At 45.9% G+C, this 13,159-nt stretch overlaps 1 protein-coding gene across 1 annotated transcript; it reads left to right on the plus strand.

Annotated features, from left to right (window-relative positions):
- Positions 1 to 1,643: 1,643 nt before the first annotated feature.
- Positions 1,644 to 3,046, plus strand: F5147DRAFT_652001 (uncharacterized protein; the record flags this gene model as incomplete). Its single annotated transcript, XM_041433572.1, has 7 exons — positions 1,644 to 1,772; positions 1,828 to 1,990; positions 2,048 to 2,212; positions 2,275 to 2,298; positions 2,356 to 2,427; positions 2,481 to 2,578; positions 2,822 to 3,046. 7 exons carry the CDS (start codon positions 1,644 to 1,646, stop codon positions 3,044 to 3,046), a joined length of 876 nt encoding a protein of 291 aa, XP_041294068.1.
- Between the last annotated feature and the right edge of the window lie 10,113 nt (positions 3,047 to 13,159).

Consider the following 13,159-nt stretch of genomic DNA (forward strand, 5'->3'; position numbering starts at 1 on the left):
GACAAGAAAGAGAACAAAGCACATGGGTCTAAGTGGGGACTTGAGAATGATATCTCTCAGGAGGAAACAAGGTCAAGGAAGCGATTGAAGTCTGGAACCGCAATGGCATCAAAGCGAAAAGCACAGTGCAAGGTTTCACACCAACGAATGAAAGCAAAGCAGGCCAAACATGACTCACCAGAAATTTTGGCCTCAAATGCTACTGGACAGTCTCAAGTTAATGTGCAGCACAGTTTACAAGACATTGTCAACAAACAGCCAATCAATCTCGCACTTCCTTCAATTGGACCACAATCACATACTCAGGTAGCTAAACATCTGAGTGCCGGATGTCGTTGGTTGGCGACCAACTGGTCATGTGCATATGATTCAGTTTTCTTGGTTTTGTTCCATCTTTATCATGAAACTCCAGATCATCTGAGAGCGAATTGGCTCCACTTAGATGACATCACTGATGCCCTCATTGACATTTACAGTGACATTTTACTCAGCGAACAAAGTGTTTTTTCACTGGAAAGATTTGACCTTGGACAAGAGCTTCTTTGAGACCTCTTGACACGTCGTGATGCAAGATGTTTTCCACAGCATGGTCAAGTTGGTGCCTCAGCTTCAGCAATCTTGGAGTGTCTGTTTCCAGCAAGTATCCGGAGCATTTCATCAGATCTTTTGCCTGGCATGTCACGAAGACTTCATCTCTCAACTCAGTTTGGTCAGCTGCCATTGTCATCAAATTCTACAGGTGCACAGGTGTGTCTCACAGAGTGGCTCCATAATTGGATGAAATATATGCTGATGCGACAAAGACACAAGGATGCTCGACTTTGTGATGGCAGTGATCAAACATGATACAGATTGATACTGGAATATGCTCCACCTGTCTTGTTTTTCAAACAAGATCACTCTGGAAGCTCTTTGCCTGCAGGAAACGATGTCAAGATCAACAGTGCCTTAGTTCTCAAGAGTGAGTGCGGCAGTCTGCATTATCAGTTGAAGGCCATTATTTATTTGCAAGACTACCACTTCTCTGCGAACATAGTGGCCGAAGACAATCTCTGGCATTAAGACGGCAGACTGAACAATGGCTTTCCTGTGCTCATTCCAGGCAGTCTCAATGATCTGCCATGCATCCAGAGTTTGGATGGTCGCAGTTCAAGTATTTTTGTCTTCTCTCTCGTGATGTTGGCCGTCCGTTCTACATGTTAATGCGGCCAAATTGTGTCTTCAGTCTCGTGACGCTGCCCTTTGAAATGTTTGTGTCTTTTCCTTGTTCACTTGATTCCCACTGCTTTGACAACAAGTTTCAAATCTCTATAGATGGATGCCTTCATATGTCTTGGGGCCTGGTTCCAGTGACTGATGTCAGTCATTCATTGTTTGACTGTTTTTGAAGGTGATCACTGCGATGTGTCATCTATAAAAGCAAACACTTGACCATCAGTTTGTTTATTCTTTGTATTACCTCTTCTCCAGGTTCCATCATGAGCAATGACACTGAGCATGATAGCCAGATTCAATTGGACCCTCAACATCCAAAGACTCCTTTGTGAATGTCTTTGTATGTGTTGTCGACTGCCCCATGGGCAGCCACACCAAATATCTTGGCAAGTGTGCCTGTCAGCAATAATCCTCGTCCACTGCATGTTATGTCCGATAATGCAGACTACTGGGTCGATGCAGGGGGTAAGGTCTTCACATTTAAATTTCCCGCAACACTGGACCTCAATAGTCAATATAATTGGACAGGTCCATACTTCAATCTTCCTCGAACTGGTGTAAGTGACTTTGCTTGGGCACGTGCCACAGAATTTCTGACAACTTATGTCGCAGCTTGACCTTGCTGCATTGAAAAAGATGTGGGCCCAGTTTGAACTTCGGCCTCTAGATGCCATGGCCACTGACAAGTATCCAATGGAAGCCATCAAATGCAGTGGTAACACCCTTGACATGTTGAATGTCCTATTTGGTGAGGTGGAGGAGGCTAGGAATGCATGTAAGCACTGCCCTGCTTCATACATACATACTTCCGATTGCTTATATTTCTTACTAGTTCTCGATAAGAATGCTTACCCCAAGGATGTGCCTTTCTGGTGTCAATATCCCCATGGCGAGAATCAGTGTTTCACTATCATCGTGATGTCAATCCCTTTGCTGGAAGACATCCCTGATCCGTCGCATGCCTCGGTGCCTCGCTTGAAGAGGATGGACATCGGAAGTAGGTTTTGCAGTTCTACCTTGCCTCCGAGTTGCCAAACATTAACACTTCCTTTCCCATAGAAAGTGACATGATGCATAGTCCCTGTGAGTTGTGATATTTTATGTTCTGAGATCACACTAACACTTCTGCTCACTGAACAGCCAATGCTAGAGCTGCTGCAATGGCAGGTGGGGGGTCAGGCAATGATGGGGAGGGTTCTACTCAAATGAATGGTGCGATGTTATGCATATCATTTACCACTGTTGGCTTGCTCACAACAGCGCAGGTCATCAACACCTGTCTGATTTGCCTGATCCCCTGGGCCTTTACACTGGATTTATTGCACAGTTCAATCTGTGTGATACTAAGATTGTGGCCCCAGATGTCTGTGATGGACAAGGCAATATCATTTTGCCCGAACATTAAGGGGAGAAACTTCACACCGGCGATATCATCTCTGTGGAGGTATATCTCAAATTGTAAGACTGTCGAAAGTTCTGGCGCGTTTGTTTGCTTAAATAGTTTCATAGATGGAATATCTGACCTCTCAACAAAGGAGACAAAGGATCTCATATGGATAATAAGAATGGCTCATGTATCTATCAGGTCATGTTGAAATCAATGCAGGTACTGCCTGATGCATCCATCACCACCACCACTTTTGCCGATCTTTGTAAAGGAAAGTGCAAAGCTATTGACGAAGCAGGAGATAGTGGGCCAAGCAAGAAACCAGTCCACGTGGATGATGCAGCTGACAGTGCAGGTGAGGAGGTTCATGAGGAGGAGGAGGAGGAGGATGACTTGTATGGAAGTATGGAAGATCCGAAGCATATGATGGACATTGAGGATTGAACAACTGAGAGATTGACGACCTTCAAGTGAGTCTTTTTCAAACATCATGGAATATTTGACTTCACCTGTTTCCACTTTTTTCAGACTCTTAACTTCCTGTAAAATTGTTTCTTCGATGCTCGAACTTATCTTGATGATTATGTGTTACATTGTCGCACTTCTACCTTTGATGTGTGATGTAGGCTGATGGATTTTCATGGTCAGAAATCTGTGGACTTAGTAGTTTGTTCTCTTTGTTTGGTTCTTCGCACTCCACAGCTGTTTCATGATGACAGTTGTGCCTTATGTTAATAAATTAGTTGTTTGAATGTATATGGTTTGCTTTCAATATGACCGCAGTTCTGAGCTGAGTAGTTGAGATGAGGTGAGACATGTGCTGGGGGTACTGATACAGCTGGGTGGAGTCGGGGATTGGTGGTTAACCACTGTTACAATAGGTTGTATCATACATATAGAGGTTTTCACTTAAGGGGTACTTTTCAGGTGGTCTGGCCATGTTTGTGTGGTCTTTCCCCAAGTGTATAGGGTCCAAAATGAAATGTATTGAGCACAGTCCAGGGGTCAAAATAATTTTTGCATGGGAAAGACCGCCAGCCAACTTTAGACCACACATACTGTAGAGATACAACACTAACTTTGTCACGCATCACAAGCCGCCATGAATTGAAGCTATTCAATGTGACCGTCATACTGATTTTTCGTAACTGAAGCTAAATCATGACATGCAGTAAATTTGATAAAAAAACATATACAGCGCCTCAATGAGACCAAAAGTCGGTGTACATCATATTTGCAATCTGTCTACACTTTCTGTGTGCACAATCTACCTTTGGAATGCTACCAAGTTCGCCATCAATATGACCCTCTCCAATATCATAGACTTTGGATTGTGTTGCAGAGACACTGAGACTGCCATTGGTGACATTCAACATGCAACCATTGGGAGAGGTCTGTAACCCCTCCAAAGCCAAATAGTCAGTTAATGTGTCCAGAGGCACATCACTGGCATCAAGACCGCTGTCAGTTTCATCAAAGGGAGATTCATCACCATCCATCAGCAAACCAGTGGGTACCTGTACAAGTTTGTACAGACTCACAGAACCTACAGCTAAGTGGGCCTTGCACAGGCCTGTGACAAGGCATACAGGCTGTACAAGATACCTTGTACACCTTGTACAGCTTGTGGGTTTTGAAGGACAAATGCCAAAAGAAATGTGACTCCAACTTATTACATGTTACATCACATGATCATTTCACACATTATATTTTGCAATTGGCAGGAATTGAACCTACACCTGAAGCAATTATAAGCACATCATTATTACCACTCAGCCACCAGGCCATATATATAATACAGCAATAATAGCAATATATACCAAAGCAATGTCACATGACAAAATGCGAAAATTTCACTAAGTCAAGTCCATTCAATTACCCCACAACACTACCACTCTATTTACTACTACATAAGTTCCACTATAGTATCTTAATATAATTGTAATTGAATAGTAATAACTGATGTATGTCCTATTTTACTCAGAGTCATTATATTTTGTACAATAAAGATTACCTCAACTATATTGTCAATTATTACAGGTTGAACAACATATAATAGGCTAAGGATAATAGAGACTAGAATAAGGTCAGAAAATTAGTAATTTCAGTGAGTCTCTGCACAGCATGTATAGCTTGTACAAATTGTACAAGCTGTACAAGCTATACAGGCTTAGTCAGATTATAGTGAGCAAGAGAGACAATACTTGGTAACATTCACATATTTATGTTAGTTATTATCTGTAGACATCAGTAGCATTGATAGTGTGATATTTATTACATATATAGGTCTGTGAAGTTTGTGAGACCTGTGGTGTCTTGTGACACCTTGTGGCACCTTGTACAGCCTATGATACCTGTGATGAAACTTGTGGTTTGCTGATGTCATCCTCTGTTACCACCTTAGCATCAATAGCTCTCAACTTATACTGCACTGTTGCAATTCTGTCCTACCCAGCAGGGTCACTCCTCTGAACTTTGCTCAATAGTTGTAATACTTTGAGGCTTGTGAGACTTGGAAACGAAAGATTAAAATCCCTCCCAGCCTTGCACATGAAGAATGCCTTAAAGAATGTCAGTGACATAGTCAATCACAAAAAAATCTGCACTCGAACCTGTGTCATGAGCTCTGGCTTGTTTACTGCATGATATCCATCAATGACCCACTGTAATGAGCAGTCTCGAAGTGTACCCATTTTGGTATCGAGTCGGATGAGTGAAGGTGAATTGGAATTGTCATTTGCAAGTAGAGCAAGAGACTCATTGACAATATCAGCGTGCTGTGCTCATTTGATGGCAAGCTTGAATGGACATTGTATGCCAACATCACAAGATTGTCCAACACCAGTACAGCCACCAGGAACAAACCAGTACTTGATCCATGCGTAAGTCTTATCCAGCCATGTACAGAATTAGACTGAGCGGTGCACACTCTATACATTAAGCTGTAAATTGCACTCCTGGTTGGCCAGAGCACTAAGAAGCCTCTTTTGCTCCTTCCAGTAGGGAACCAAGATGTCAGTAACATACTCATACATCAGGTCAAAGGTGGACCAATATGTGTGTGTGTTTGAGTACGAGATCTTGAATTTTAGCTGCATTGCTTTCTTGTACTGTGGAGTAGACGTAGACTTTGATGGAAGTGAACATGATGATTTCCCTTCGTAGATGAGTTGCAGTGGAAGGACATGACCCTTTGTGCAGATGCCATTGACGATGGTGAATGCCCTTTTTTCTTCTTGTCCAAGAACTGCAACTTGCTTAGAACCAGTAACTTCAAACATAGATGTATTGGATGGCTGGTAGATGATATTGGTCTGGTCAATATTAACCAGAAATATGGCATCAAAAATTGCACAATCACGAATTGTTAAAGCAAGATGGAGGAATTGGTCAAGGAGCACTTGTTCAACATTGGGTGGAAGTTTCTGTGCAGCATGAGTTGCTCTGCAGAAGCTCCAATTAAGATGGTCTGCAAGGAACTGTTTGACCCAATTCTCTGTGCAGTGGAAATGCAAGCCATCTTTTGCAACATGTTTGAAGATTTCGGGAATTGAATGCTGCAGCCATGCAAGGATAATGCCCCAGCAGCGAAGTGTGTCTAAAGCAACTCCAACACTGCGAAAAGAGCAAAGGTCATTGAGAATGAGCTTGACAATGTCTGGATGATCAGACAGAATATTTTTGCAGGTGTTTTGATACATTGGGAGGCTTCGTCTCTTGGCACGTGCAAGTGTTGCTGCATTCCATACAGGTTTGTCATCTGAACGGTCAATCCAAGCACTGACAACCTAGGAAGTCAAAGTGTGAAATCGTGATGAGTCCATCCACTGAACCTCCTGCACAATCTCTGAAGGGGACATAGCATGCCCCACATGAATAGCAGCCTCAACAATGGTGGTCCATAGTAAGGGATGCTGCCAATTGATATGAACAGCAAGGGTGTCCTCATGCTTCCACTTGCATCCAACTTGAACTGCAGACTGACATGCCCTTGCATCTCTTCGAATCTTCTGGTAAGGTCGAGATGCCTCCACAACATCTGTCTTTATGATAACAGGCACAACAACATCATGGAGCACATCATTTATGGTATGACCCTAGTTGTCAAGCCATGAGTGCATTGGATTCATAGATGATGACAAGTCATATCTCTGAGATTCTCTTCTTGGCCTTTTCATGTGTGTGCTGCCTCTGTTTGCATTTCCTGTTGCCTTCACGCCGGCAGAAATCCCGTTCAAATGCTTCAACATGAAGCCTATCAGCATCTCGCTTATTGTTCTCCAGTTCCCAAGAGAAAGGAACCCAAGTGGTCTTGAGATAATCCTCTCATGTTACAGTTGGGAAATACTTGAAGAGACTAGTAGACTTCTCCTCTTCAGAAGCCTTGAGATTCAAGGCACATCGACTTGGGCTAGTGTTAAGAACGTGCTCAAGGGTCTAATCCAAAGGGCTTGGCTTCAGCTCGTGCGCTGCGCCCCTTACCCAAGTACATGCCCCTAACTTCCGAAGGCTGTCGAACAATGTCCGAAGGTTGTCGGACGAGTCCAGAGTCCGATGTCCGATGCGTGGGAATTCCGGCGGACATTTGGGAACGAGGGATAAGACTAATCCGGATGATGTCCGAACTAGAAAGAAACAGCGGAGGACTACCAGAGGTAGAGGCAGAGGTGAGAAGTCTATAGGAGTCAATCCTATGACTAACGGAGGATGACGAGAGGAGAAACTCAAGTTGGACGGAGGAGGTAATGAGCAGAGTCTAAGATAATATTCAAACTGAGGAAGTACAAAGATTCTACAGGGTTTATATACTACTGAGAACTTAACGGAGAATCAGTCAGTGCAGTCTGAAGCTATGCGAGGCTGTGGATGGAGCGTATAGAAAAGTCAAACACTAGTCTATCGGAAATGAGAACATAGGAAAATAAAGGCAGAAATGAACTGAGGTACAGAAAAGGAGTATAGTCTAACTGGAGAAGGAACATACAAAGGGATAAGGCATGGAAGATAGACACAGGTCGGATCCGGATGATAGATAGAAGTCAGCCAGATCCAGAAATCCGGAAATGATGTGTGTGATAGGTCTGGGTCCGGAACGTGGGATATGACAGTATCCCCTCTTAGGGCTGAGCCCACGAGGCTTCTGATTTGGAAGTCAGGTCCGGAGTTTGATGAATGCTAGATGATGGGCAGAGCTTGTAAAAATAGAACTGGACATATAAGTAGGCCGGGGCGCCCATGAGACGTCTAAAACTTTCCCCCTAACTCCTATTACTGCTTAACATGTCTAACTCCACTTCCGGCAACAAGAAATCCGCCCGGCAGCTCCTTCAAGAGAGACAAGCAGAAATAGCGGCCGAAATGGCAAGACTCGAGGCGGAGGAAGAGGAATGGAAGCACAAGGGGGCGGAAGAGGAACAGAAATGTATGGAGGGACAGAAGCGGAAAGATATTGAGGAGACATGCAAGAGGTTGGTAGAACACAAGCGTGAACGTATGGCGGATGCTGCGTCGGAGGTAAGTTTACATGCAGTGTTTTGTGATTTCTGGAGGTTTATGATGTAGTCCTCCGGTCTGGCGGATCCGGAGGTTGCGTGTGAGATGTGCGTCCTTAGGCGCAAGACTTGCACCTGGGCAGTAGCGTCTAAGACACCTAGAGTGAGTTTCTGTTTTGTCCGGATCCGGAGGTTTATTGATTTTTCCGAAAGATCCGGACCTGTGATCAATGCCGCACGTCCAAGGAAAAGTGCGTCGGCGGAAATACGCCTGTCAAAGCACTGGCCGGCAAAGGCAAAGGCAAGAAACGCGCACGTCCAGAAGGATCTCCATCCCCCAAGGGCAAGGGCAAGAGATGTCAGCGGAGTCCGGAGGACATCGACAAAGACGTGGAAATAGTTTCCAATCCCCGGACGGTCATTGGGGAGGATCAAGACTGGACAGAGTATGATGACCAGGCCTGGGTCGCAGCCGCCAACAACATTGTGGCGGAACTGGCCCGGACCAACGGGCTGATGGAGAGAGGTGTTGCAGCAGTGGAAGGAAGTAGGGCTGCGATGGACCGGGTGAGTGAAACCATGGTCTGGTTCATGGAGGAGCAGAGGGAGTTCCAGAACCTTTTCTTAGAGGGTCTGAGGGGCAGATTCTGGATGAATGTGGAGGGAACTCCGGAGGAGGAAAATGCTGAGGGGGCAGAAAAGGAGGCTGGCGGATCCGGCGGAGATGTGGAAATGGACCCCTAAGTTATGGGATCCGGAGTCCAGAAATCTGGACGCCCCTAATGTACATATATGCATGTCATTTCTTACTCATTGCTAGAAGTTGGTCCCGGCTTGTCTGGATATGCTGAATGGAAATCCGATAGAAGTTCTGGTGCATTTCCGAGTTCAGTGGCAAGTATCCAGGAAGTTTCTTCGTCCGTTCCCTCATATCCGGCCCAATGTACTAAGTACAGTAGTTGGCATTGACGTCTCTGGCGGTCGATCTTGGAGTCCAGGATTTTGGAAATTTCATATTCCGGTTCTCCGTCAACTAGTACCGGAGGTGGAGGAGGTTGGATACAATTGGGAATGGTGTTCGGAGTTGCGGGTTCTAGTTGAGAGACATGGAATACAGGGTGGACGGATCACATAGCGTCCAGAAGATGGATGGTGAAGGAGTGGGTGCCGGGACAAGTGATGATGTTGAATGGTCCAAGATTCTTTTCCGAGAGCTTTTTTGATGGTCAGGTCGAGCGGAAATATTTTGCTTTGATGAAGACTTGATCTCCGACTTTGAAGTCCAGAGCGGGTTTCCGTCTAGCATCTGTGGGTCCCTGATATCGTTCTTGGGCATGGGACATTTCTTCTCAGAGGAATTGATGAAGCTCATCCAGATCTATAGCATAATCCCGGGCACAGGCGGAGGAGAGATCACGCTCCGGATGTATGGAAATGTTCGGGTGATAACCCTTATTGGCGAAGAATGGTAAAACTCCGGTGGTAGCACTCGGAGCATTGTTGTAAGCAAACTCGGCCAAGGGTAACAGTTCCAACCAATTATCCTGCTGATAGTTGCAGTAGATCTGGAGGTATTGTTCTAGGGTTTGGTTAGCTCACTCGGTTTGTCCGTCGCCTTCCGGATGATATCCGGAAGTGAAGTGGAGGATCATGTCAAGTGCTTTTCCGAGTGACCGGAAGAAGTGAGAAACAAATTCTGTACTGCGATCGGAAGTGACATGGGACAGGACTCCGTGCTTGGAAAACATGTGGAGAAGAAATAACCGGGTGAGGTCTGGAGAGGTGATGGTGTCGTAGGTTGGGATGAATATGGATTGCTTGGATAGTCGATCTATGACTACCAGGATGGTGGTGAAGCCGGAGGAATCGGGGAGTTGTTCGATGAAGTCCATGGATATAGAATTCCACGGCTTTTCGGGGATGGGGAGTTGTTTCAACAGTCCATATGGTTTGTGTCTCGGAACTTTGGCTCGGGCGCAGGTTGTACAAGACTTGACATAGTCCTTGACATATGTGCGGATTCCGGACCAAGTATATTCCTGACGGATGATTTCCAGAATCCGGTTCTGACCGAAATGTCCGGATAGGGGGTGGTCGTGTGTATTCCGGAGTACTTGGAGATGGAGGTCATTGGATTCTGGAATGTATATACGGTTGTCACAATGGAGGAAACCACTTTCATCCACTGTCCATCTCGGGTCTGACGGATCCGGAAGATGACTGGAAGCGATAGGGTCATGGGGGAGGGCGGACAGAATGTCCTTATGAAGTTGCTCGACATCCATTAGTACAGCTGCCTGGAGCACCGGAATTGCTAGGTGTGATGCCCGGAGGGACGAAGCGAGCTGTTCTGTGGTAAATATCGGCCGGAGGTTGTGTGGATTAACTTGAGCGTAGTCCTTATCCCCCTCTTTGGGGTAGACATTGTAGAGATACAACAATTGCTGGGCACTACACAAAGTAAGTAGCCAGCAATATAAAAATGTTGTGGTCGTGCACAGCCTAGTCTGCTTATACTTGCAAGACAAGTGCGTTCAACCCGAGGGGTTAGCTATTGGATTGGTCTGTAGTTAGTGAAATGATAAAACGGTCAAAAGTCCGAGCGCGGGAAACAAAGTCCGAAGGTATATCTACGATGTCCGATGCCAAAGCATCAGGTCCGACGTTTTCAGGTTTCGGGTTAGCGGGTTTTGGGTGCGGGTTTAGCGGGTTAGCAGAAAGGGCGATAGCGAACGTCGGGAAAGCGAGCGGTATGCGGATATATGATAACAACGGGTATTTTGGATAGAAAGAGCGGTAATATTCACAATGTCAACTAAGAACTATGAAATATTGGGTTTGACCACTAAGTATTGGGGAACGGCTCCCTACTACTTGGATAATGAAAATACTCGTAGTCAGTCCAATATATATATAAGTACGTAGAAATCCGGAACCCTATAGGCGAAAGTAGTGGCCGACGATTTTGGGTCCGAAGTACATGTAAACTAACATGAGGCGCTGCGGATGATGGGAAAACATGTAATAGTGCTTGCTACGACGTGAGTAATGTGTGAAATAATCAACTACTCACCTAGTGGGGCTAGCAAGATGGGACAGGACACGGATAGGGCACGAGCACGGGAAAATATCGGGTCCGATGCGGCCAAAATGTCGGGTCTGCTTGTCAAAGTGTCGGGTTTGCGTCGGGTTGTGCAGGTTACATTTAGAAAGTGACGGGCATTGAACATGTATCGGGAAATCAGTGAATACGAGCCTAGCACGAGCTCGAGTGCTACAACGTCCCAATGTCTAGTCAGGCAGTCGGGCTTTGCTCCGAGTTTTCCAGGTCAGAATCGGATAACGAGGTTAAACTGATGTAGGTATTCCGACCAGCGGGCCTGTCGGTGGGTGAGGAGTTTTGTGGTAGCGAAGTACTCAAGGTTTTTGTGGTCCGTGACGACATCTATTGGCTTGGCAGAGCCTTCAAGGTAGTGTCGCCAGGACCGGAAAGCTTCGTAGATGGCTAAAAGTTCCTTATCATGAGTGTCATAGTTGAGTTCCAGAGCCGAAAGGGTTCGGGAGTAAAAGGCAACCGGGCTGAGCTCCTGATCCAGACATACTATAGAAAGTATCCCGGCGATAGCATAGTCAAAAGTGTCCGTCTCAATGATGATAGGAACATCCGGCATCCAGTGCATAAGCACCGGAGCGGTAGTGAAGGCTTTCTTGAGAGTTTCAAAAGATTTCCAGCAATCCTCGGAGAAATTCCAGGGAGCATCCTTGCAAGTGAGCCGTGTAAGCAGAACTACGATATCTGAGTAGTTAAAGATGAAGCGACGATAGAAATTGGCGAATCTGAGGAACAATTGAATATCCTTAACCTTCCAGGGTTCCGGCCAGTCACAGATAGTCTGGACTTTGTCGGAGGACATGGTAAGGCCGGCTGGAGATAGGAGGTAACTGAGGTATTCAACCGAGTCGGAATGGAATTCGCACTTTTCCGGTTTAGCATATAGCCGATGCTTCCGGAGGTGTCGGAGGACTTCAAGGACGTGTTGTTTATGGGATGCAAGGTCTGCGGAATAAATGAGGATGTCGTCGAGGTACACAATAACACATATGTCAAGCATATCGGTGAAGATGGTATTGACAAAACACTGGAAAGCCGCTGGAGCATTGGTGAGACCCTCGGGCATAACCAACCATTCATACGAGCCGTAGTGCATTTGGAAAGCAGTTTTCCACTTGTCTCCTTCCGCCATCTGGACTAGATGGTAAGCGGACCGGAGGTCGATTTTAGTGTAAACTTTAGCGCGGCTCGGAGAATCGAGGAGGTTGGAAATGAGGGGAAGCGGGTAGCGGTCTTTCTTTGTGATTTTATTGAGGCCTCGGAAATCTACACAGAGACGTAGGGAGCCGTCCTTCTTTTTGACGAACAGGACAGGGGCTCCGTGTGGAGAGGATGAGGAACGGAGAAGTCCGGTCACAATATTCTCATCTAGGAATTTGCGAAGAGCTGCAAGCTCAACCGGAGAAAGGGAATAAATGGTGCCAAGGGGCAGAGCTGCTCCTTCTTCCAAATCGATCTTAAGATCATAGGGACGATGGGGAGGGAGCTGTCTGGCTTTGCCCTTATCAAAGACATCTGCATACTCGTGATATTCCGAAGGGATTCCAGATAGGTTCAGAGGTTCGGAGGAGAGTGTAGCGGAGCAGAGATTGACACCGGTGGGTCGGATGAAAATACTGAACTGGACCGATCCCTCTAATTTGCAGGCCCAGCAAAAGGCAACTGCATTGATTAGGGAAATATTGGGAACAGCGCTATTAGCAGAGGGACTCGGCAGAGTTGTGGAAGGGGTTTCCACTGGAGCTGGCGGAAATGAGGTCGGAGGGGGTGAAGGCACTCCATGAGGAATCAGACGGAAATCAATGCTGCCCTTTACCCAGTCAATCAACAGATTGTGTTGGGTGAGCCAGCTATATCCTAGAACGATGGAACAGGATGAGTCCAACGGAGTAACATAAAATGTTTCGGAGGTAACCACACCAGTCGGAAAACAGATCGGTAAATCTACTGCCT

The sequence above is a fragment of the Suillus discolor genome, assembly GCF_016758755.1.
Source record: "Suillus discolor strain FC423 chromosome Unknown F5147scaffold_21, whole genome shotgun sequence".
NCBI classification, from domain to species: Eukaryota; Fungi; Basidiomycota; class Agaricomycetes; order Boletales; family Suillaceae; genus Suillus; species Suillus discolor.